Source organism: Sminthopsis crassicaudata, chromosome 1 (assembly GCF_048593235.1).
Source record: "Sminthopsis crassicaudata isolate SCR6 chromosome 1, ASM4859323v1, whole genome shotgun sequence".
Classification (NCBI taxonomy): domain Eukaryota; kingdom Metazoa; phylum Chordata; class Mammalia; order Dasyuromorphia; family Dasyuridae; genus Sminthopsis; species Sminthopsis crassicaudata.
In genome coordinates, this window is record NC_133617.1 from 3929695 (window position 1) to 3955128 (window position 25434).

The 25434-nt window shown below is 45.9% G+C and overlaps 2 protein-coding genes across 2 annotated transcripts; one reads left to right on the plus strand and one right to left on the minus strand.

The window, feature by feature from the left end:
* Nucleotides 1–1744: 1744 nt before the first annotated feature.
* LOC141556346 (uncharacterized) lies at nt 1745–12686 on the minus strand. The gene is made up of 5 exons (XM_074290319.1): nt 12379–12686; nt 11587–11670; nt 8378–8504; nt 7804–7899; nt 1745–7412 (listed from the first exon to the last, which is right to left on the minus strand). Exons 2-5 carry the CDS (start codon nt 11647–11649, stop codon nt 5935–5937), a joined length of 1764 nt encoding a protein of 587 aa, XP_074146420.1. The 5' UTR covers nt 11650–11670; nt 12379–12686; the 3' UTR covers nt 1745–5934.
* A 4824-nt stretch (nt 12687–17510) lies between these two features.
* On the plus strand, nt 17511–25128 carry LOC141556337 (uncharacterized). The gene is made up of 5 exons (XM_074290308.1): nt 17511–17783; nt 18770–18856; nt 19964–20090; nt 20555–20638; nt 22810–25128. Exons 1-5 carry the CDS (start codon nt 17556–17558, stop codon nt 24609–24611), a joined length of 2328 nt encoding a protein of 775 aa, XP_074146409.1. The 5' UTR covers nt 17511–17555; the 3' UTR covers nt 24612–25128.
* The last annotated feature ends 306 nt before the right edge of the window (nt 25129–25434 follow it).

Sequence of the window (25434 nt, forward strand, 5' to 3'; positions counted from 1 at the left end):
ACTCTGTGGCACTAAGGCTCTGCCTCAGAGCCCTGGACATTTGGCAAAAGGAGAGGAAATGTCTTTCCTGGGAACTTCTTAGACCCACAGAATCACAGAATAATCCAAAAGCACCCCTGAAAGGAGAGGGAGAAATGCATCCTATTTGAAAATAGCAGTAACTTTTTCCAATATATGACACCTGAAAATGCTGCCATTTAATGTCATTATTTACTTAGCGGGCATGAAATCTATTTTCTTTACATCTTCTTTAAGTTTCATCACTTTATACACGTCTGCTCCCATTTCTGTGAATTCCTCATGTTTGCTTCTTAGTGTCTTTACCTTGCATCGGTCACATGCTCCAGCTTGTTCATCAGATTCCCTCATTGTTCCTCCCCAAAAAGGAGGCTGCCAACTTTATATGATTACAGGCATTTCTGCTGAGAATGTTTGTACAAGTCGTTTTTTAATGAATTTTTTTGTTTATTTTTACTTACACCTAAAAATAATATCTAACATTAGTTTTTGAAAACATTTTGAGTTTCCTCTTCTTACCCTTCATTGAGAAGGAAAACAAGTTCATGTAGATTGAACAGCTGGAATCATGCAAAACATATTATCCATGTTGTGAAATAAATCACAGACCAAAAGAAAAAGAGGGAAAGTGTTTTTTGTTTGTTTGTTTGTTTGTTTTTGTTTTTGTTTTTAAAGTTTGTTTCTATTTGCATTCAGACTTCATCAGTTCTTTCCCTGGAGGTGGAAAGCACTGTTCTTCATGAGTCCTTTGGAATTGTCTGGGATCATTGTATTTCTGAAAAGAGCTAAGTAACTCACATTTGATCATCATACTGTGTACTTACTTTCCCACTTCTATTCACTTCACTTTGTTAAATATGTCTTCCCAGATTTATCTGAAACCATCCTATTTTTCATATATCTCTATAGTATTAAATCACAACCATATATCACAATTTGTTCAGCCATTACTTATTTACTGAGCTCATTCTTTTGAGACTTTGTGAGCTTTTATGTGTTCAATTCTTTAACATCACAAAAATAGCTGCTATAAATATTGTTGCATAAATAGATCCTTTTTCTTTTTAAAAAAAAAATATCTCTGGGATATGAACTTGATAGTGTTGTTGCTAGGTCACAGGATATGCACAGCTTTAAAACCCTTTTGGTAGAGTTACAAATAAATCTTCAGAATGGTTGAATCAGTTCATAAATTCACCAATGATGTATTCTTGTACCATTTTTAAATTTTCATTTTCTAATATATTGCTCAGGCTGAGATTGTGAGGTGGTACCTCAGAGTTGTTTTACTTTGCATTTCTCTAATTGGTGATGATTTAGAGCATGTTTTTATATGAGTATAGATAATTTTGATTTTGTGACACAAAAACTGTCTTTATCAGTTAGAGAATGTTCATTTCTCTATATATTAAAAAAACTAGTTATAGAAATTTCCTTCCAATTTTATGCTTTCTTTGTAATGTTGCCTGCATTGGTTTTGTTTGTATGAAATCTTTTTTTTTTTTTTTTTTGATTGAAGATATTTTATTTTGTTTATTTATTTTTATTTATTTAGAATTTTTTTCCACAGTATATATGCATGAGTAATTTTTTTTTATAATATTATCCCTTGTATTCATTTTTCCAAATTATCCCCTCCCTCCCTCCACTCCCTCCCCCCATGACAGGCAATCCCATACATTTTACATGTGTTACAATAAAATCTAGATACAATATATGTGTGTAAATACCATTTTATTGTTGCACATTAAGTATTAGATTCCGAAGGTATAAGTAACCTGGGTAGATAGACAGTAGTGCTAACAATTTACATTCACTTCCCAGTGTTCCTTCTCTGGGTGTAGTTATTTCTGTCCATCATTGATCAACTGGAAGTGAGTTGGATCTTCTTTATGTTGAAGATATCCACTTCCATCAGAATACCTCTTCTGTATGAAATCTTTTTAATTTAATGTAATAAAATTACCATATATCAGTATAATTCAATATCTTCTGTAAAATATCATTTTATTACTTAACCCTCTGCAGTCACTTCATCTGTGAAAGCCCTAGCATTACCCAATATTTTACATTGCCAGTCTCTTCTAATTCCCATGGTGGAGGGTATCTCTGGCCACTGACCTTTGCAGTGTGAACTAATTCTACCTGGTTCAGAGAGCTCTGGCTACGATTTCTTGAATTGTAGTTGCTCACATATTGTCCTGACTTGTTAACTCCCTAGTGAACATGTGATCTGGAGATCCACATGTTCACTATCAAACTCCTTACCTCTCTTGGCTATCCATCCACTCAGCTCAGCTACCCCAGGTAAAGAAAGTGACCTGCTTGCAGTGGGCTTAAAAAGGGTCCGTGAGGTCATACACCCAGCCAATCATAGCAGGAGCTCTTTCCTGTTAAGAAGCTATCTAGATATGACAAGAGTCCTACTCATGGGGAAGTCCCTAGCCACAGTAAATTACTTCCAGTACACTCAAACCTTCTGTTGCACTGTGCCAGCCCATTTAAAAGACGATTACAATCTTCCCCTAAAATCTTTGCTGTTACTGAATCTTGGTATTCCTGTGGAAGGTACAACCCATCTTCCAGGTCATCTAGCCTGGCAGCATCATTGTTCCCTTTGATTGTTCCTTCCTTGTGAGCCTAGATATGAGATCAGCTGCCAGCTTAAGTAATTTCTTTTCTGCACAGTCTATGGCCTGCCCATGTCCCCTCTCTCCAGTGTCCCAATCCTCCCCTAATGAACAATCTTTTATTATTATATTTTTTTATTGACATGGGTAATTTTTCAACATTGACCCTTGCAAAAACTTCTGTTCCAGCTTTCCCCTCCTTCCCTCCATTCTCCTCCCCTAGATGGCAGGTAGGCCCATACATGTTAAATATGTTAAAATATATGTTAAATACAATCTATATCTATATCTATATCTATATACATATTTATACAGTTACCTTGTTGCACAAGAAAAATCAGATTTAGAAAGAAGGTAAAAATAACCTGGGAAGAAAAACAAAAATGCAAGCAAACAATAACAGAAAGAGTAGAAATGCTACCTTGTGGTGCATATTCATTTCCTAGTGTTCTTTCACTGGGTGTAGCTGGTTCTGTTCATTACAGATCAATTGGAACTGATTTGAATCCTCTCAATGTTGAAGAGGGTCACGTCCATCAGAAATGATCCTCATATAGTATTGTTGTTGAAGTGTATAATGATCCTGGTTCTGCTCATTTCACTCAGCATCAGTTCATGTGAGTCCCTCCAAGCCTCTCTGTATTCCTCCTGCTGGTCACTTCTTACAGAACAATAAAATTCCATAATATTCATATACCACAATTTACCCAACCATTCTCCAATTGATGGGCATCCATTCATCTTCCAGTTTCTAGACACTATGAAAAGGGCTGCCACAAACATTTTGGCACATCCAGGTCCTTTTTCCTCCTTTAAGATCTTTTTGGGATATGAGCCCAGTAGAGACACTGCTGGATCAAAGGGTATGCACAGTTTGATAGCCCTTTGGGCATAGTTCCAAATTGCTTTCCAGAATAGTTGGATCCATTCACAACTCCACCAAAATGCATCAGTGTCTCAGTTTTCCCACATCCCCTCCAACATTCATCATTATTTGTTCCTGTCATCTTAGCCATTCTGACAGGTGTGTAGTGGTATCTCAGAGATGTCTTAATATGTATTTCTCTGGTCAGCAATGATTTGGAACACTCACATGAGTGGAAATAGTTTTAATTTCATCATCTGAAAATTGTCTGTTCATATCCTTTGACCAATTATCAACTGGAGAATGGCTTGTTTTATATAAATCAAGGGGCATGGTTTATGATGATTATAACATGAATTGAAGTGGGCCAAGTTCCAAAAGAAATTAGCCAAGAACCAGGAGCAAGAAGAGAAATTTATAGGAAAAAGATAAAGAGATCACATGCTTCTTGTCACTGACAGGCTAATTTGATGGCTTAAAGGTAGAACTGAGGACTGGGCTCAGAAGCAGAATTGAAGAGGGGTCTGGCATAGAAGCTGAGCCTCCAGGGAAGCCAGGGACCCTCCGGAGCTGCCTCACACCTGCTCCCCAGGGATCCAGTGTGCACCTGGGCGTCCCCTTGAAAGGAGCCTATGCTTTGGTCTTTCTGGGTCTCTCAAGTACTTTGCTGAGGGCTGGTGTACAGGAAGGCCCCAATTCACTGTGACTTGGTGCATGAACAGCTGTTGCTCTAATGATAGAGAACACTGGAGAAATAACCTGCCGTGCAATGACTGAAGACACTATGGAGGAGAAGAGCCTGAAACTAAAGAGAGACCACAAAACTTTCTCAAGGAGAAAGCCTCCTTGAACCTTGCCCTCTATACCCTGCCAGAGGCAAACAGGATAACAAGCTTTATTCTGTTACCCTGAGAGACCACCTGCATTGATAACACACACTACAGGTTAAATTCTCTGTGGAGGTAAAGATTAGTCTACAGACATCCATTCAATTCTAAAATTCTCCAAGCTCAGAACCTGTCCATAAAATGAAGTACCACCAACAAACTGAGTGTACTTGGGGCTTTTGTCCACTAAGAGAGTCTCCAGTGATATCCAGAAATAAGCTTTCCTATTCTGTGCCAAAGATGTCTCTGGTTCATGAATTCTTGCCACTTGGACTTGCCTCCCTCCGCCTTTCTTTCTTTCCCTCGTCTCCAAGCTCAGGTTCCAACCTCATCACTATTATAGAAAAGAGGATGGGGTAGCCATGTGAGGAGGAACATGGGGAACAGATCCATTCCAGTAATCTGCTCTCCACTGATAGTGTCGCCCTTGCACTACCCACTCAATGGCTAAATCTCCTCCTTTCTGTCTCCATGGATCTTCTCACAAGGCCCCTTCCATTCCGCTACCTCGTGTAGACCCTCCTGCTCACTCCCCTGAACTTTGTAAAGTTTCCTATTTGAATCTCCAGCCCCAGATCTCTGCCCACTCCAGTTCATCCTCTACAAATCACTAAAGTGATTTTCCTATAGCACAGCTACAACTATCCCACCCCACTGCCCCCTATTTGAAATTCTAGTGCTTCCTATTTCTTCTAGGATCAAATATTTGACTTTCAATGATCTGCACAAACCTCAACTCAATTTTAAAAGCCATCCTTGTGTGAGCCTGAGAAAGTCATTTAACTTATCTGGGCCTGGTTTCCTCATCTGCAAGACAAGGAAACTGGACTCCAGAGACTCAGTTCAATATCTAAGTCCATGACTTTATAATACTAACATGGGGCCCAGCCAACAAGTGTCCCTTCCTTCTGGACAAAGATGAAATAAAAAATCTCAGAAAGGAAAATGAGAAGGCAAAATATCAACATCCTAAGGACCATGGGGTCATGCTCTATATTGACTTAGACAAGCAGGGGACTAACATCTTTTGTGTTTTATTATGAATTTATTTTCTTACATATTTTCAAATTATATTTTAATCTGGATCAGCCCATTAAAAGTGCTTTGCTTCAATGATTAAATTAATGAGGTTTTTCACCATCATGAGTTCTATAGTACAAAGGATGTTCTTTGATCAGAAGGACTGCTTTCCCTCATTAATTATATGCCTAGGATTTTTCTCCGGCATGTATTCGCTTATGTAAGGAAAGACCTGAATTCTGGGTGTAGACTTTCCCACATTTGGTGCATTTGGAGGGTTTCTCTCCAGTGTGAATTCTCTGATGTCGAGTTAGCTCCAGAAAAAGGCTTTCCCACCATCACTGCATTTGAAAGTTTTCTCTCCAGTGTGAATGCTGATGTGTTGTGTAAGATTTGATTTCTGCAGGAACATCTTCCCACATTCAGAGTATTCATATGGTTTCTCTCCAGTGTGAATACTGCTATGATTGATAAGAGCAGACTTCTGAGAGAACGCCTTCCCACATACAATAAACTAATGAGGTTTTAGTCCTATATGAGTTCTCTGGTGCCGAGTCAGATTGGACTTTGTTTGGAATGTCTTCCCACACTCACTACATTCATAGGGTCTCTCTCCAGTGTGAATTCTCTGATGTATGATCAGTGCTGCGTTCCAAGGAAAGGCTTTCCCACATTCAGTGCATTTATAAGGCTTCCCTTTAATATGAATGTTGCAGTGTTGTCTGAGTTCACATTTCAGGCGGAAGATCCTCCCACATTCAGTGCATTCATAGGGTTTCTCTCCAGTATGAATACTGCTGTGATTGGTAAGACCAGACTTATGAGAGAACACCTTCCCGCACAAACTGCACTTATGAGGTTTTAGTCCCGAATGAGTATTACGGTGCTGAGCCAGGCTGGAGCTTGTTTGGAATGTCTTCCCACATACACTACACTCATAGGGTCTCTCTCCACTGTGAGTTCTCTGATGTCGATTCAGCGTTGAGTGCCAAAGAAACGTTTTCCCACAGTCACTGCATTCAAAAGGTTTTTGTCCAGTGTGAATCCTACAATGCTGTAAGAGAGCACCTTTCTGCCTGAAGGCCTTTTCACAGTCACTGCATTTGAAAGGTTTCTCTCCAGTGTGAATCCTACAATGCTGTACCAGACAGATCTTATGCTGGAAGGCTTTTCCACAGTCACTGCATTTAAAGGGTTTCTCTCCAGTGTGAATCTTACAATGCCGTGCAAGAACTGCCCTCATGTGGAAGGCCTTTCCACAGTCACTGCATTTGAAAGGTTTCTCTCCAGTGTGAATTCTGTAGTGCTCTGTAAGACTTACTTTCCTCCCTAAGACCTTTCCACATATACTGCATTTATAAGATTTGTTTTCACTCTGAATACTGGAATGTTGAGTCAGATCTGCCTTCTGACGGGATGTCTTCCTACATGGAGTCAATTTGGAGCCCTTTTTGCCCTTGTGACTTTTCTTCTGTAGAGTAAGTTCATTGTTCAGGAGGAAAGAATCCCCATTTTCATGAAATTGCTCTTCAGCATGAATTCCTGATTTTTTACTGGGGTCCAAACCAGAATGGAAAGCTTTCTGACTTTTCTTCCCCTTAGAATAGTTCTTCTGTGAACAGATTTGAGTGCGCTGTCTTTGGTCCGACTCCCTGGTGAAGCTCCTTCTCTGATTCTCACTGTTATGGTGATCCACTACTACAGATAGTCCCTGTTGTGGGACGAGGACTGGCTTTGGGCTGGAGCTTTGGCTGTATTTACAGGATTCAGAGGCTCTGACTTGAACAACAGCTTCTGTTTGGATTTTTTTCCCTTGTCTGGAATGTTTCCCCTTATTGTTTTGCTCTTTCTTGAACCTGCCATAATACTGTGAGGCTTTTCCCACCTTAGAGGTGCAAGGGCCATCCCTTAAGGGTGTCATTGAGGATAAGTCTTTCATAGAAACACTTAACTTTGGAGGTAACTCTTTGGTCTGAGGCCTAGTGCCCCCATCTGAAAGAAAGGAAAAACAGAAATGCTTTTTCATTGGCTGAATAAGCTTTCCTGTACTCTTCACTTTCCCCAATATTCTATCAGTAATAAGCAGTTGAGACATTTTTCCACTTGAATTGAAATTAATCTTGATGATTTCTACAATTTCTTTGAATTCACCAGGCCTATTCTTTCATATAACCAAAAATATTATATTAGGTGAACATGGAAAAAAAAAAACAGATGAAGAAAATGTCAAATTAATGATAGCAGGAACAACTGCTGGTTCCCATATACCCACAGGAACAAAAGAGCTTGGGAGAAGGTTCAGGACAAAAAGGTCACAGCCAGGATCACGAGGTACCCATTTTCAGGGGTTCTCAGACAGTGTCACATACTCTGGCTCACTCACCTAAGCAGCAAGCTCTTGAGACACTGTCCAGTGGAATCCCATGTGCTCTCCCTGACTCCAGCTGAGAGATCACGTCCCCATTGGGTTCCGCAAGACCTAGTCATGAGAAAGTGATGGAAAGGAAGGGTCACCTCCCAGCCCAATCTCCACAGACCCCTAGGGGCAAGCTTGAAAGGCCAGGGAGGCTGTGGAGGAGCATCCAGAGACATCTGAAGGGGGAGCTTGTTTGTTTCTTGGAAAGATGCAGAGATGGGACAAATCAGGGAATTGGGATCAGAAAGACAAAGAACTCATTTGGTCCATTCCAGTCTGAGGTATCTGGGGGCTTTCATGACTCAAGTCCTTGCCCTGGGACTTTAACAAGTCTCTCTGGCAAGAAGGAACAGAGCTGGGGCTGGGGTGGGGATCACCTCAGGGAGAAATTAGTTTCCAGACACACAAACAAGTATCCTTCATCCAGGACCAGGGAGAACATGGGCGGCCTGGCTTTGGCCCCTCTGAAATGAGCAAGGGCTGGGGTTTCTTGAGAAGCCCTTCATGAGCACATCCTGGGCCCCAGAGGAGCCCTTCTTACCCAGGAAGACCAGGTTCCTGTAGTTCTCCAGCATCACCTCCCAGTAAAGCTCCTTCTGGGAGGGGTCCAGGAGGCGCCACTCCTTCCGGGTGAAGTCCACAGCCACATCCTGGAATGTCACTGATCCCTGAAACAAATACATTTGTGCCCGGTCAAGGAGGGGGAAAGGGAGAGGCAGGGCTCATTCTCACTCTATTCAAGTTTCAGAGAACACAATTTTTTTTTTTTAGAAATCTTTTTTTATTATTATTTTTTTATAAAATTTTTTGACAGTATATATGCATGAGTAATTTTTTTATAACATTATCCCTTGTATTCATTTTTCCAGATTTTCCCCTCCCTCCCCTAGATGACAGGCAATCCCATACATTTTACATGTGTTACAATATAACCTAGATACAATATATGTGTGTAAATCTCATTTTCTTGTTGCATGTTAGGTATTAGCTTCCGAATGTGTAAGTAACCTGGGTAGATAGTCAGTAGTGCTAACAGTTTACATTCACTTCCCAGTGTTCCTTCTCTGGGTGTAGTTGTTTCTGTCCATCATTGATCAACTGGAAGTGAGTTGGATCTTCTTTATGTTGAAGATTTCCACTTCCATCAGAATACATCCTCATACAGTATTGTTGTTGAAGTGTATAATGATCTTCTGGTTCTGTTCATTTCACTCAGCATCAGTTGATGTTAGTCTCTCCAGGCCTCTCTGTATTCCTCCTGCTGGTCATTTCTTACAGAGCAATAATATTCCATAACCTTCATATACCATAATTTACCCAACCATTCTCCAATTGATGGACATCCATTCATCTTCAGTGAACATATTCAAAGCAAATTTTTTTTCTCTTGTTTAGCTACTTTTTTGTTGTTGTTGTTTTTAAGATATATTTCCAGGCACGAGTAAAAATGATTTTCAAACTTCATTTTTTTAATAGTTTTTATTTACCAGATATATGCATGGGTAATTTTACAATATTGACAATTGCCAAGCCTTTTATTCTAATCCCTGTTCCCCCCACCACCACCACCATGGCAGGCTGACCAATACATGTTAAATATGTTAAAGTATAAATTAAATACAATATATGTATACATGTCCAAACAGTTGTTTTGCTGTACAAAAAGAATCAGACTTTGAAACAGTGTACAATTAGCCTGTGAAGGAAATCCCAAATGCAGATGGACAAAAATAGAGGGACTGGGAATTCTATGGAGTGGTTCATAGTCATCTCCCAGTGTTCTTTCGCTGAGTGTAGCTGGTTTAGTTCATTACTGCTCTATTAGAACTGATTTGGTTCATCTCATTGGTTAAAATGACCACATTGGGGCAGCTAAGTGGCACAGTGGATAGAGCACCAGCCTTGAATTCAGGAGGACCCGAGTTCAAATCTGGTCTCAGGCACTTAATACTTCCTAGCTGTGTGACCCTGGACAAGTCACTTAACCCCAGCCTCAGGAAAAAAAAAAAAAAGAAAAAGAAAAAGAAAAAAAAAAAAAAGAAAATGGCCACATCCATCAGAATTGATCATCATATAGTATTGTTGTTAAACTATACAACAATCTCCTAGTCCTGCTCATTTCACTCAGCATCAGTTCATGTAATTCTTTCCAGGCCTTTCTGAAATCATCCTGTTAGTCATTTCTTACAGAACACTAAAATTCCATAAAATTCATATACCACAATTTACCCAACCATTCTCCAATTGATGGGCATCCACGTAGTTTCTAGTTTCTGGCGACTACAAAAAGGGCTGCTATAAACATTCTTGCACATACAGGTCCCTTTCCCTGCTTTAGTAACACTGCTGGGTCAAAGGGTATGCACAGTTTGATAACTTTTTGAGCATACTTCCAAACTGCTCTCCAGAATGGCTGGATATATTCACAACTCCACCAACAATGTATGTGTCCCTGTTTTCCCACATACCCTCCAACATTCTGCATTATCTTTCCCTGTGATTCTAGCCAATCTGACAGGTGTGTAGTGGTATCTCAAGAGTTGTTTTAATTTGCATTTTATGATTAAAAATGACCTGTAGCATCTTTTCATATGGCTAGAAATAGTTTCAATTTCTTCATCTGAGAATTGTCTGTTCATATCCTTTGACCTTTGATTAGAGGCAATTCTCTATATATTTTGGAAATGAGGCTTTTATTGGAACCTTTGTAAAAATGTTTTCCCAATTTATTGTTTCCCTTCTAATCTTATCTGCATTAGTTTTGTTTATGTGAAAACTTTTCAATTTGACATAATCAAACTTCATTTTTGTAAGGTTTTGAGCACCAATTTGTTTCTTCTTCCCCCCTTCTGAAGACAATAAGCAATCCCAACATATAGATGAAATATATACAATCAATGATTGTTGTGGGGGAGAAAAATCAGTAAAAATGGGAAAATTCACACACACAAAAAGTGAAAACATGCTTTTGTTTTGCTCCTCATTGAGGCTTCAGAGCTTGTTCTCTGGATAGGAAGGACATTTTCCAGCCCAAGTCCATTGGAACTGCCTTGGATCAGCACATGGCTGAGAACAAAGTCTGGCCCAGCTGATCACTGCACATTCTGAAAGCAAAGCCTTTAGGGGCCTCAGGCTGGGCCAGAGCCTGGATCAAGTAACCAGAGAATCCTCTTTTCAAGTCAATAAACACTCAGAAAGGTCTCCCTGGGCCAAGCTCTGGGCTAGTTCCTGGGGAGGCAAAAAAGGGCAAAAATTGTCCCTGACTCAGGGAGCTCCCAGTGCAGTGGGGGAGACAACAAGGCCCAGAACAGCCCTGAGTGGGGATGGGAGGCCCTGAGCAGCTGAGGGGCAGGAGGGGAGCTGGGAAAGGCAGGGCTTGTGCTGAACCTGGAACAATAAGCCAGAGACTCTCAGCAGGGAGAAAGGCATTCCAACCAGGGAGGGGAAACCAAGGCAGAGGAGAGGGGGGGTCATGTGCAAGGAACAGAAACCAGGCCCGTCTGGGTGGCCCACAGGAAGCATGGAGAAGTGACACACTAACATATGCTGAACGGCAGAAGGGCAGAAGCAAAGCCATGACTGCAAAAGGAGGATTTTATCTGAGATCCTGGCACACAGGAAGGGCTCAGACCATGGGTCCCGGGGGACTGACAGGTCTCAGGCGCTCTGAGGTGGGAGAGCTTTGGAGAAGGGGCCTGTCTGCCCTGCAGGACCTGGGACTCCTGTCAGGAAGGGGGCGGTGCTACTCACCTGGGGGGCCCGGATGAGGGCCCTGGCGGCCCAGATGTCCCTCCTCTCCCGTGCCCGCGGCATGTGGGCTCCTTGAGGCTGCGCCTGAAAGGAACAAGGAGTCAGGAACGGGGTTGGCCTTTTGCCCCTCCCAGCTCCCAAACCTCCCTCTGCTCTGGAGAAGCCCCCAGCCCTCCCTGTCACACAAACCCCCAGGGGAGGCTTGTCTGTTTCCAGGGCTTGGATCAACTAAACCTGCACTGATGAAATACCTGGTGTATACCTCCCTCCACTCTGGGGAAATGGCAGGAACAAAATAAAGTCTAGTTTGTCTCTCCTGGTTAACTGGCCCAGAGCAGTGATGGAAAATGGCTGGTCACGTGGGAGGGGTGGACAGTGACAGGTGGAAGGAAGATGAGGAGAGGACCCGGAATAGAGCTTTTAGGGAGGGCTAAGGAGGTGAGGCTGAGCCTTCTTTCCGGGAGCGGGGGTGTCAGGCGAGAGGGAATCCTGAAGAAGACTAAGAAGGGAGGAGGGAATGTGGGAGCCCCAGATCATCCGGGTCGGAGAGAGGGATTTGGGGAGCGGAACGGTAAGGGGGAAACGGGAATGGGACAGGAGGAAAGTGGGGGAAATGAAGGGGCAAAAAAAAGAAGGGAAGGGAGAAAGAAAGGGAAGGGAAGCAGAAAGGAAGGAGGGGAGGGCGGCCCCCGCAGGATCCAGGAGCCTTTGCCCCATTTAACAAACCAGACAATTAAGGCAAGGAGAGGGAGAAGACAGGCAGGAGCGGGGCCGGGGGCCTGCGCACCTCACCTTGTCCTGGACCCAGGAGGAGCGCTGCGTCACCGGGACGGAGAGTCTAATGGCCTCCGGATGGCTCCCAGATCAAGGATCTGGAAGAAACTTGTGCGTCAGCGCTGTCCTTCAGTGGGCTGGGGGTGCACCCATTGGCTGGATTCCAGAGGCGGGGCGTTCTGAGGCCCCACCCCTTCTCAGGGGTCCGCACTTTCGGAAGGGGGTAGTCCCCACTTTCACACACATTCTGCCTTTCCAGCGCCCCCGCTTCCCTCCTCCCAGCGGATTTTCAGGGAAGTCTAGCTTGTGTGCTTTTGGTCAGCGGTTCTCGGGGTGGCCGAGGCTGAGTCACGGGGGGAGGGGCGGGGAGGAGGGTCCCAGGAGTGCGGGGGCGGAGCCACGGAATTTTTTACTAGGAGCAGGTAAGGGATGCAAATGTGTCCTGCAGCATCTGTAGCACAGACACGGAATAAGCCGTGACACCTAACCACGCCACCGACACTCAGTACATTAGGCGTCTGTGCTTCAGCCCCTAACGCTCCCGCCTTGTCGGGATCTCGCACTCTCTGAAGCGCGGCCCTGTTCCGCTTAACGCGCCGGTGCTCGAGGGCAGCCATCAGTCCCAGCCCGGCCGAGGCGGATTCATCGGGTCAGGGGTCAGCGGCGGTAGAAAGGGACGCGGGAGCAAGACCGAGCGGAGCCCGGCTGCCCTCCCCTCTTCTCTAGGAACCCCCCCCCTCCAGGTGCCACTTCAGGCTCCAGACTCACCTTCCGCCTCTCCCCTCGCCAGCAAACCGCGGCCTCGGGCTGTCCCACCCCAACCCTCCCAGCTCGTCTCAAACTAGCATCACCTGGTAGTTACAGCGCCCCCGCTCGGTGGGAGGGAGAACACGCAGGTCCTGCCACCCTCCCCATCCCCCCCCTCCTTTCTGTGAATTTCCTTACCTCGGTTCCTGGGGTCCATTAGTCCCGCGGGGATTGGCGGCGATCTGCGGCCCGGAGGAGGAAAGTGCTCGGCCCCGCTCTCCAGGATCTTTCCTTATCACTCACTGGCAGAGAGAGGGGCAGGGTCCTGAAGGAAACGGGGAGCCGGAGAGGTTCTAGAGCAAGGGCGTGGCCGGTCACATCCATCCTCAGAAAGGGCTTTGGCCTTCGTGTGGGAAGCGGCTGGCGCGAGGAGGAGGAGGAGGATGCAGACGGCCGCTGGCGGAGGATCTCGGGGCCCCAGACTCCTGACTGGAAGGGCCTCGAAGCCTGAGTCAGACTGCTCCGATTCCCCCAGAAGGCCCCGATCCTGGGCCGTGAGCCGCAGAGGCAGGAGCCCCGGGGGATTCGCTCCCAGACTCCTCTCGGCTCTGCGGCCCACGGCAGTGTGTGACATTCCCCAAAGCCAGGCCCCCGGGGAGAGGGTGGGGAGCGGGGTCCCCGGCCAGGAGCCCCTCGGCGCCGGGAGCAGCCGCCATCGCGGCCCGGACTGGCCCAGGACCCGGGAGGTGCTATGGGGAGCGCCCCGTAGTGCGGGCCTGGGAGAAAACCCCAAAGGGATACTGCCGGGAGAGGCTTAGAACGCGAATGTCAGAGGGGGAGGGGCTTAGGACGGGGAATGTCAGAGGGGGAGAGGCTTAGAACGGGGAATGTCACACCTAGAAAGGGCCAGAGAATAGGGAATGTCAGAGCTGGGAGGGGTCTCGTGATATAAAAAAAATTAAAGGCTTAGAAATCCTGTGATAAGTTTTCTAGACCATGTTTACATAGAGGCAAACTGAGGCCCAAAGGGCACAGGTGCATTAGGAGCAGCGGACTCCCTGACCCCAGCCTGAAGCCCTCTCTTTGGCCTCCAGGGCCTGGGTTGGGTCCACTTGCTCAGACATAGGCACCTCCTCCCGGGTCCATTCTCTCTCCGTTGTATGTGCTTCCTTTCCCTTCTGCTGGCAAAGGCCTGTGCCCTGGAATGGGCAGCTGCAGTGCCAGCTCGATGGGATGGCATCTCTGACACAATCTCCGCTCTGCTCTAGGTCCTTGGGCTTAGGGGAGGAGGGAGGGGTGCAAGGAGGGAGTTTCCATTTTACTCCCATTCTTATTCTAAGGAAGAGGAAGCCAGAGCTTGGCTGGGCAAGTCTGCAGAAAGTTGCCTGGTGGGTGATTTTCTCAGGGCCCCTACTCAGTGGCTCTTGGGAAAAGATGAGGTGAAGAGATGGGCAGGTAAAGAGACAATGGTGGGAGAGCTCTTCAGTCCCAGAAACACCCTTGGGGCCTAGTCCTTTTGCTGATTGAGTTCAGCCCCCAGGCTTTCAGGGAGGGTGACTATGACTTTTAAATGTTACTTAACCCTTGGAGGAAGTGTGAGCCAGACAAGAGGCTGTAGGGAGGCCTTAAGATTCCACAGGCTCTCTCCCCAAAGTCAAGATGGATTTCTGACCAGTTTTCTCTAGAAGTCCCTGTTGGTCCAGAGTTGGGGGCCAGTGTGGATCATGGAACTTGAAGTGAAAGAGACTTCAGAGGGAGACACTGAGGCCAGAAAGCTGAAGTGGGTGAAATGCCCAGAGTCACACAGGGAGTGGGAGTGCCAGGCCCTCTCTGCTGGGGCAGATAGAGCATGGAAACTAAGACTCTCTTGGCCTCCCTGCCTCCTCAGATAGAAGCTTTCTCTCTTTTGCATCTGGTGGGGGAGTCTTATTTTTCATAGCTAAGGCATCCCTGTGGGCCTAATGATTACAAGTCACAGAGTCCCCACACTTTACGCTTCATGTTGACTTCCCTGCTCCTTCTCTCTCCTCTCCCCAGCTTCAAGGGATCCTTTAAGGCCCCCACCTGGTACTAACAAGTCACATTGCAAAGCATCTCCTTTTTCACACCCCTTGACTCAGGGGATAGATCATGAGCCCCATTTCTCTAATGAGTGATGATTTAGAGCATTTTTGCATAGGAGTATAGATAACTTTGATTTTGTTATCCAAAAACTGTCTTTATTAATTAGAGAATACTCATTTCTCTCTATATTAGAGAAAGAAAGCCTTCATCAGAAACTGAGGCAAAATTTGTTGCTTGAGTCAATGGTATTATGTATGTCAGTTTCATGATGTCCCGCTCCCCTGGATGATGGACTATAACCTGGAGCTTTCCCAATCCCCGAGGGAGTAAAACCGGGCTGGGCGCTTCCCTGCTTTTTACCTTGATGTTCTGAGCCCTGTTTCCAGCTCCTTTAATGACAACAAAATGACGTGGGGAGCAGCTCCTGCATTCTGGGAAATTCTTCCACTTCCAAAGGCTCCTGGCCAAGGCTGAGCTAGAGGGAGAGCTGGGACAGGACACAGGGTCTCTGAGAACCTTTGGGGGGGGCATCCTCTTCCCAAGCAGGATGAGTGTCTGTTCCGAGGTGGGAGCAGGTCTTGAGGGCTCAGGGTTCGGGCCCCTAGAATCGGAGATGGGTTTTTCTCATGCTCATGATCTGCTATTGAAGTAGGTTGTGGTCCCTGTAAGAAACTCGATTTCCTTTGGATCTGTGATCCCTTTAACAGTCTCAGCCCCTCCTGAGGAAGGCACATCCCCCCAGAGAAGTTATCTTTCCAGGATCCCAGAGCCTTTGATTCTGATAGAAATGATAGTCAAAAAGCACCCTTTGGGCTGTTAATTCCAGGAGGAGATCCAAGCTGTCAAAGTCCACCCACCCCCTCCCCCTCACCTGGTCTTGTCTGTTCCAGCCGTCCCAGCCCCCACCAAGACACTCAATATGACAGTTTTTCTCAGCTAAAGTCTTTGCAGATGGACCTCGCTGGTTCCCTCAGCTGCCAGGACCTTCTGTCCTCTGAGAACTGCATGCTCGGTGCAAAACTCCATTTGCCGCAATAGAAGCAAACTAGATTCTGTCCAACAATAAAGTTTGCAAGTTTGCAATTAATTGGGAATGAGGGAATTCTTTTACTCCTAAAGCCTGCGACCGATTTAAAGGGGATTCTTAATAACTCTCTTCTAGCCACTAATGTGGAGACCACTCAGGCCGCATCACTATGACTCTCCTTCCCCGTGCCCTCGCCTCGGTCTCCCTGGAGCCCTCCCTCCCTGGACCGGGCCATCGATCTCCTTGAAGGCCGGGTCTGATCAGGTCACCCCGCTCTCCAGTGCGCCCCGCGGCTGCCGGTCCCTTCCTGACCCCACCGCGCTTCGGGAATGTTCCCTCTCTCCCGGGGTCAGGGCCGGCTTTCACGGATGCCAAGAGCCGAGGCTGCAGCGGCCCCAAAAAACCGATGGAAGGAAGTGTAGCAGAAAGGAGGCCTCTGGGGAGTGGGGGGATGGGATGGGGAGAGCGGCAGGACCTGCATGTTCTCCCTCCCACCGCGGGGGGCGCTGTAATAACAAGGTAAAGATAGTTTGAGACACGCTGGGAGGGTTGGGGTGGGAAAGCCCGAGGCCGAGGCCGCTCTTTGCTGGGGAGGGGAGAGGCGGAACCTGCAGTCTGGAGCCACTAGCCCTGCCGGAGCGGAGGGGGTGCGGGTTCCTGGAGAGGAAGTTTGGGAAGTGGGGGGGAGGGGAGCCGGGCTCCGCTCCGTCTTGCTCCCGCGTCCCTTTCTACCCGCCGCTGACCCCTGACCCGATGAATCCGCCTCGGCGGGGCTGGGACTGATGGCTGTCCGCGAGCACCGGCGCGTTAAGCGGAACAGGGCCGCGCTTCAGAGAGTGCGAGATCCCGTCTGGGCGGGAGCCTTAGGGACTGAACCACAGACCCCCTAATATACTGAGAGTCAGTGGAGTGGTTGCTTCCCAATGGGGCTATTCGCTAGCACGGGTTACTATGTATCAGGTGCTACTGGATCAATGGGCTACTATGTATCCACGGCGCTATTTTGTGTCCCTGGCTTTGCTACATATCCCGGGGTTATTATGTGTCTGTGCTCCTGAAGCCACAGGACACATTTGTATCCCTTAACTGGCCAGGGTAGAAAATTCCTGGGCCCCCGGCCCGTGGCTCCGCCCCCTCGCTCCTGGGGACCGACCTCCCCGCCCCTCCCCTCTCCGCCAGACTCTGCCTCCCGTTACCCCGAGAACCGCTGACCAAAACCACGTGAGCTAGAGGGCCCCAAAAACTGCTCGGAGGAGTGACGGGGACGCAGGAGGGGAGCGGGGGCGGGGGGGGGTCACGCCGGACGCGGCGGCGTCTCTGATTGGCGTAAAGTTCCGGGCGCGGCGGGAAGGAGAGTATGTGTGGGAAGGAGCAGAATACCCGTGGCTCCACTGCAGCCCACCGAGAAGCGGCGGGATCTGAGAACGCCCCGCCTCCGGAAGCCAGCCAATGGCAGCGCCCCCGGCCCTGTGAGCGACACTCCGTGAGCAAGTTCCTCGGAGAGCCTCCGTCCAGGAGCCGCGTGGAGGCCGCTCAAATCTGTGTTCCGCGCGTGCGGCCGCGCTGGCCCTGCATCCGGGACAAGGTGAGGCCCTGGCACCCCGGGCCTGCTCCCACCCTCCCTGGCTTCTCCTCCCTCTCCTTGCCTCCGTTGTGTGGCGTGTGAAATAGGACAAAGCGTCCCCGATCCTGCGGGGACCGACGCTGCGCTTCTTCCTTTCTGCTCCCCTTCCCTTTCTTTGGCCCTTACATTCTCCCCTCTTTTTTTGCCCCTTCATTTCCCCCTGCTGCCGCGTTCTCCCCTTTCCTCTTGACCGAAATGAGGAGGTCACAACACAGTTGTGGAAATCCAGCAAGGCTTCATCTCCTGCGGTTGGAGTAGGCCTGAAGGCCCTTGAGGGTTGGCTCAAGGGCATACCTAAGTCTCCTTCCTGCTCTCCTCCCATGACTTCATTTTCTCCCTCCTTCAGGCTCGGGCAGCTGGGCATTGATTGGCAAGTTCAATTTCTTGGGTAGTTTAGAAAGTAAGCCCCTCAGCCAGTGAGGATGAGCCAGTCAGTGGGGGGAGGGGTGTTTATCCAGGGCTGGCTGGAAGGGAGGCATATCCCCTTCTCTTGAGAGTGGATGATAAGGTTTTGCTTTGCCCCTAGAGATCTCTCCAGCCTTTTTTCATAAATGATGACTGCTTACATTCTGAGCCACGCAAACTTTCTCCCCTTTTCCCTTCTGCCCCCCAAATCCCTCTCTGTTGTTTTTTTTTTTTTTTCTTTTTCCCGAGGCTGGGGTTAAGTGACTTGCCCAGGGTCACACAGTTAGGAAGTGTTAAGTGTCTGAGACCACATTTGAATTCGGGTTCTCCTGAATTCAGGGCTGGTGCTCTATCCACTGCGCCATGTAGCTGCCCCCCAAATCCCTCTCTAACATGGATAATCTGAGGCTCCCACATTCCCTTTGCACTTCTTACTCTTCACATTACCCTCTCCCCTGAGCCCTTCTCCAGAGCAGAGGGAGGTTTGGGAGCTGGGAGGGGCAAAAGGCCAACCCTTTTCATGGCTCCTTATTCTTTTCTAGCTCAGCCTTCAGGGACCCCACAGGCCCGGTACAGGGGAGAGGAGGGCCTTCCTGGCCACTATGTTCCTTGACATTCGGCCCCCCCAGGTGAGTAGCATCATACCCTTTGTGACAGGTAACCTAGGTCCTAGAGGGCAGACAGGCTCCTTCTCCAAACCTCTCCTGCCTCAGAGCACCTGAGACCTTTCAGTCACCGGGTCCCAGGGGTTTGAGCCCTTCCTGTGTGCCAGGATCTGAGATAAAATGTTCCTTTTATATCCATGGCTTTGCTTCTGCCCTTCACCATGCTACTGTATCACTCCTCCATGCTTCCTGTGGGCCACCCAGACGGGCCTGGTTTCTGTTCCCTGCACATGACCCCCCATCTCCTCTGCCTTGGTTTCCCCTCCCTGGCTGGAATGCTTTTCTCCCTGCTAAAAGTCTCTGGCTTATTGTTCCAGGTTCAGCTCAAGCCCTGCCTTTCCCAGCTCCCCTCCTGCCCCTCAGCTGCTCAGGGCCTCCCATCCCCACTCAGGGCTGTTCTGGGCCTTGTTGTCTCCCCAGTGCACTGGGAGCTCCCTGAGTCAGGGACCGTTTTTGCCCTTTTTTGTATTCTCAGGAATCAGCCCAGAGCTTGGCCCAGGGAGACCTTTCTGACTGCTTATTGACTTGAAAAAGACGCTCTGGCCCAGCCTGAGGCTCCTAAAGGCTTTGCTTTCAGAATGTGCAGTAATCAGCTGGGCCAGGCTTAGTTCTTCTCGGCCATGTGCTGATCCAAGGCAGTTCCAATGGACTTGGGCTGGAAAATGTCCTTCCTATCCAGAGAAAAAGCTCTGAAGCCTGAATGAGGAGCAAAACAAAGTAGCATTTTCACTTTTTTTTTTTCTTGTGCTTTTTCCCCTTGTTTCTGATATTTTTCCCCAGCAAGACTCATGGATTATGTATGTTCAATCTTATATAGATTTACTCTATATGGGATTGTTTCTTGTCATGAGAAGGGGAAAGGGAAAAAAATTGGCCCCCCAAATCTTACAAAAACGAATTTTGAAAACCATCTTTACTTGTATCTGCAAAAATAATGAATTATAAAAATGACAACTAAGCAAGCGAAAAAAAATTGCTTTGAATATGTTCTCTGAAACTAGGATGGAGCGAGAATGAGCCCTGCCTCTCCCTTTCCCCCTCCTTGACTGGGCACAAATGTATTTGTTTCAGGGATCGGTGACATTCCAGGATGTGGCTGTGGACTTCACCCGGGAGGAGTGGCGCCTCCTGGACCCCTCCCAGAAGCAGCTTTACTGGGACGTGATGCTGGAGAACTACAGGAACCTGGTCTGCCTGGGTAAGAAGGGCTGCTCTGGGGCCCAGGATGTGCTCATGAAGGGCTTCTCAAGAAACTCCAGCCCTTGCTCATTTCAGAGGGGCCAAAGCCAGGACGCCCATGTTCTCCCTGGTCCTGGATGAAGGATTCTTGTTTGTGTGTCTGGAAACTAATTTCTCCCTTGGGTGATCCCCACCCCAGCCCCAGATCTGTTCCTTCTTGCCAGAGAGACTTGTAAAATCCCAGGGCAAGGACTTGACTCATGAAAGCCCCCAGATACCTCAGAATGGGATGGACAAATGAGTTCTTTGTCTTTCTGATCCCAATTCCCTGATTTGTCCCACCAAGAAACAAACCAGTTCCCCCCTTCAGATGTCTCTGCTTACTTTTCCACAGCCTCTCTGGCCTTTCAAGCTTGCTCCTAGGGGTCTGTGGAGATTGGGCTGGGAGGTGACCCTTCCTTTCCATCACTTTCTAATGACTAGGTCTTGTGGAGTCCGATGGGGACGTGATCTCTCAGCTGGAGTCAGGGATTCCACTGGATAGAGTCTCAAGAGCTTGCTGGTTAGGTGAGTGAGTGAGCCAGAGTATGTGACACTGTCTGAGAACCCCTGAAAGTGGGCACCTTGTGATCCTGGCTGTGACCTTTTTGGTCCTGAACCCTTCTCCCTCTCATAGATCTTGGAGGTAAGTTTCCTCCATTCCTCTAGTTTGTTTGGACCATGTTACCATTTTGTACCAAAGTCACTGGGTAGGGACGGGTAGAAATGATTCAGTTCTGTTGGTGCTTTCTGAATGAGCAGTACTCCTGTTCTGTGGGTGGAACTTTTTTTTTTTTTTTTTTTTTTAAATAGCTTTTTATTTACAAGATCTATGCGTGGGTAATTTTTCAGCATTGACAATTCCAATTTTTCCCCTCCTTCCCCACACCCCTTCCCCCAGATGACAGGTTGACCAATACATGTTAAATATATTAAAGTATAAGTTAAATGCAATATAATTATACTTGTTCAAACAGTTATTTTGCTGTACAAAAAGAATCAGACTTTGAAATAGTGTACAATTAGCTTGTGAAGGATATCAAAAATGTAGGCAGAGAACAATACAGAGATTGGGATTTCTATATAGTGGTCCATAGTCATCTCCCAGAGTTTTTTCGCTGGGTGTAGCTGGTTCAGTTCATTACTGCTCTGTTGGAACTGATTTGGTTCATCTCATTGTTGGAGAGGGCCAGGTCCATCAGAATTGATCATCATATAGTATTGTTGGTGAAGTTTATAATGGTCTCCTGGTCTTGCTCATTTCATTCAGCTTCAGTTCATATAAGTTCTCCAGGCCTTTCTGAAATCATCCTGCTGGTCATTTCTTACAGAACAATAATATTTCATAATATTCATATATTACAATTTATTCAGTTATTCTCCAATTGACGGGCATCCACTCAGTTTCCAGTTTTGGCCACTACAAAGAGGGCTGCCACAAACATTCTTGCACATACAGGTCCATTTCCCTTCTTTAAGATCTCTTTGGGATATAAGCCCAGTAGTAACACTGCTGGATCAAAGGGTATGCACAGTTTGATAGCTTTGTGAGCATAATTCCAAATTGCTCTCCAGAATATCTGGATGTATTCACAATTCCACCAACAATTTATCAGTGTCTCAGTTTTCCCACATCCCCTCCCACATTGCACATTATCTTTCCCTATCATTCTAGCCAATCTGACAGGTGTGTAGTGGTATCTCAGAGTTGTCTTAATTTACATTTCTCTCATTAATAATGACTTGGAGCATCTTTTCATATGACTAGAAATAGTCTCAATTTCTTCATCTGAAAATTGTCTGTTCATATCCTTTGACCATTTATTAATTGGAGAATGGCTTGATTTCTTATAAATTATAGTCAATTCTCTATATATTTTGGAAATGAGGCCTTTATCGGAACCTTTGACTGTAAAAAGGTTTTCCCAGTTTATTGCTTCCCTTCTAATCAGTCTGCATTAATTTTGTTTGTACAAACCCTTTTCAATTTGATATAATCAAAATTTTCTATTTTTGATCAATAATGATCTCTAGTTCTTCTTTGGTCATAAATTCCTTCCTCTTCCACAGGTCTGAGAGGTAAACTATCCTATGGTCTTCTAATTTGTTTATAATCTCATTCTCTATTCCTAGGTCATGAACCCATTTTGACCTTATTTTGGTGTATAGTGTTAAGTGTGGGTCAATGCCTAGTTTCTGTCATACTAATTTCCCATTTTCCAAGCAATTTTTTTCAAAAAGTGAGTTCTTATCTATTGGTAGAACTTTGAATTGCTTTTACCTTTTTGGAAAGCCAAGGGGAAGTCTTAAGTGTAAGCGTGACACAAAACTTCCTCTTCTTAGACCCAATGGTCATACTCTCAGGACTCCTCCTACAGTGATTTTTCAGAGAATTTTCCTAAAAAAAATGAGCTATTTTTTTCATGTTTGCATATGGAAATCAGCAGTTCCTCTTTTCATTAATTTGACATTTTCTGCATCAGTTTTTGCATATTAATCTAATACTACATTATTGAGCTATATGAAAAAGAAAGCTGGTGTATTCAAAGACATTGTGGAAATCATCAGGATTGATTTCAGTTCACATGGGAAAAAAATGCTTAAATTGCTTATAACAGATAGAATATATAGGAAAGTGAAGTGTAGAGGAAAGCTTATTCGGCCAGTGAAAAAGTATTTCTGCTTTTCCTTTCTTTCAGATGGGGGCACTAGGCCTCAGACCAAGTTGTCCACTTCAAAGTTAAGTGTTTCTTTGAAAGACTTATCCCAAATGACATCCTTCTGGGATGACCCTGGCACTTCTGAGGCGGGAAAAGCCTGGGAATATTATAGCAGGTTCAAGAAAAACCAGAATAATCAGCGGGAACATTCTGGCCAAGGAAAAGTAATCCAAATGCAATCTATTGTTGAAGTCATAGTCTCTGAATCCTGTAAGTACATCCAAACCTCTAGCCCGAAGCCAGACCTTATTCCACAAACGGGACCATCTGTAGCAATGAATCTTCAGAACAGTGAGAATCAGAGAAGGAGCTTCAGCATGGAGTCGGACCAAAGACAGTGCACTCAAATCTGTTCACAAAAAAACTATTCTGAGGAGAAGAAATGTCAGAAAGCTTTCTCTTTTGGTTTGGACCCCATTAAAACACCTGGAATTCATGCTGAAGAGCAATTTCATGAAAATTTTCTGAATAATGAACTTACTCTCCACCAGAGAAGTCACGTAGGAAAAAAGTACTCTGAATTGACTCCATGTGAGAAGCCATCTTGTCAGAAGGTAGATCTGCGTCAACATTCCAGTATTCAGAATGAAAACAAATCCTATAAATGCAGTGACTGTGGAAAGGTTTTCCAACGGAAAGTAAATCTTACACAGCACTACAGAATTCACACTGGAGAGAAACCTTTCAAATGCAGTGACTGTGGAAAGGCCTTCCGCCTGAAATCGGAACTCATTCAGCACTCCAACATTCATGCTGGAGGGAAGCCTTTTAAATGTAATGACTGTGGGAAAGCCTTTCCTTGGAGCACATCACTGACCATACATCAGAGAACTCACACTGGAGAGAGACCCTATAAATGTAGTGAGTGTGGGAAGACATTCCAATCAAACTCCAACCTGAATAAGCACCGGAGAACTCATATGGGACTAAAACCTCATCAGTGCAGCGTGTGTGGGAAGGCGTTCTCTCATAAGTCTGCTCTTACCCATCACAACAATATTGATACTGGAGAGAAGCCTTTTAAATGTAATGACTGTGGGAAAGCCTTTCCTTGGAGCAAATCACTGACCTTACATCAGAGAACTCACACAGGAGAGAGACCCTATGAGTGTAGTGAGTGTGGGAAAACATTCCAATCAAACTCCTGCCTGACTCAGCACCAGAGCATTCATACAGGACTGAAACCTCATCAGTGTAATGTGTGTGGGAAGGCGTTCTCTAAAAAATCTACTCTTACCACTCATAACGGGATTCATACCGGAGAGAAGCCTTTTAAATGCAGTGATTGTGGGAAAGCCTTTCCTTGCCGCACAACGCTGACCATACATCAGAGAACTCACACTGGAGAGAGACCCTATGAGTGTAGTGAGTGTGGGAAGACATTCCAATCAAACTCCAACCTGAATCAGCACCGGCTAAGTCATATGGGACTAAAACCTTATCAGTGCAGTGTGTGCGGGAAAGCGTTCACTCATAAGTCTGCTCTTATTAATCACAGCAGTATTCATACTGGAGAGAAACCTTTTAAATGCAATGATTGTGGGAAGATCTTCCGTCAGAAATCATATCTTACACAACACTTCAAAATTCATACTGGAGAGAAGCCTTTTAAATGCAATGACTGTGGGAAAGCCTTTCCTTGGAGCACATCGCTCACTCTACATCAGAGAACTCACACTGGAGAGAGACCCTATGAGTGTAGTGAGTGTGGGAAGACATTCCTATCCAACTCCAACATGACTCAACACAGGAGAACTCATACCGGACTAAAATCTCATTAGTGCAGCATGTGTGGGAAGGTGTGGTCCTTCAGAAGTCTGCTCTTACTGATCATGGTCATGTTCATACCCAAGAGAAACTATATGAATGCACTGAATGTGGGAAGATGTTCCTCCAGAACTCGGATCTTACACAACACTCAGCATTCACATTGAAGAGAAATCTTTCAAGTTTAGTGATGGTGGGAAAACCTTTTTCTGCAGCACAATGTCAACTTGACATCAGCGACTTCACACTGGAGTGAAACCCTCCAAATTCACAGAATGTTGGAAAGCCTATACCCAGAATTCAGGTTTTTGTTTACATAAGAGAATACATGGCCGAGAGAAATCCTAGGAATCTAATTAACGGGGGAAAGCAGTCCCTCTGATCAAAGCATATCCTCAGTACTATAGAACTCATGATGAAGAAAAATCCCATTAATTTAATCATTGAAGTGAAATGATTTAGTGGGCTGATCCAGATTAAAATATAATTTTAAAATATTTAAGAAAATAAATTCACAATAAAATGCAAAAATATCTCCTGGTTGTCAGCTTGCTAATATAGAGAATGAGACCATGGTCTGTAGAATATTGCTATTTTGCCTCATTTTATTGCTGGGATCATTTTTGTTTGCCCAGAAGGAAGTATAGTCCCTCTTATTTGAATCTCCAGCCCCAAATCTCTGCCCAGTTCATCCTCTACAAGTCATTGAAGTGATTTTCCTTTAGAACAGGTATAACTGTCCCACCCCACTGCCCCTCTACTTGAAATTCTAATGCTCCCTATTTCTTCTAGGATCACATATTTGATTTTCAATGCTCTGCATAAACCTCAACTCTA

Excerpts from the sequence above, each read along its gene's own strand:
- LOC141556346 (XM_074290319.1), bottom strand. The coding sequence starts at position 11,649 with ATGCCGCGGGCACGGGAGAGGAGGGACATCTGGGCCGCCAGGGCCCTC. Across the intron at positions 8,505-11,586 it reads CCCTCATCCGGGCCCCCCAG|GGATCAGTGACATTCCAGGA; the intron begins GTGAGTAGCACC and ends TATTTGTTTCAG. Across the intron at positions 7,413-7,803 it reads CTCAAGAGCTTGCTGCTTAG|ATGGGGGCACTAGGCCTCAG; the intron begins GTGAGTGAGCCA and ends CCTTTCTTTCAG.
- LOC141556337 (XM_074290308.1), top strand. The coding sequence starts at position 17,556 with ATGTGTGGGAAGGAGCAGAATACCCGTGGCTCCACTGCAGCCCACCGA. Across the intron at positions 20,091-20,554 it reads CAGGAACCTGGTCTGCCTGG|GTCTTGTGGAGTCCGATGGG; the intron begins GTAAGAAGGGCT and ends TCTAATGACTAG. Across the intron at positions 20,639-22,809 it reads CTCAAGAGCTTGCTGGTTAG|ATGGGGGCACTAGGCCTCAG; the intron begins GTGAGTGAGTGA and ends CCTTTCTTTCAG.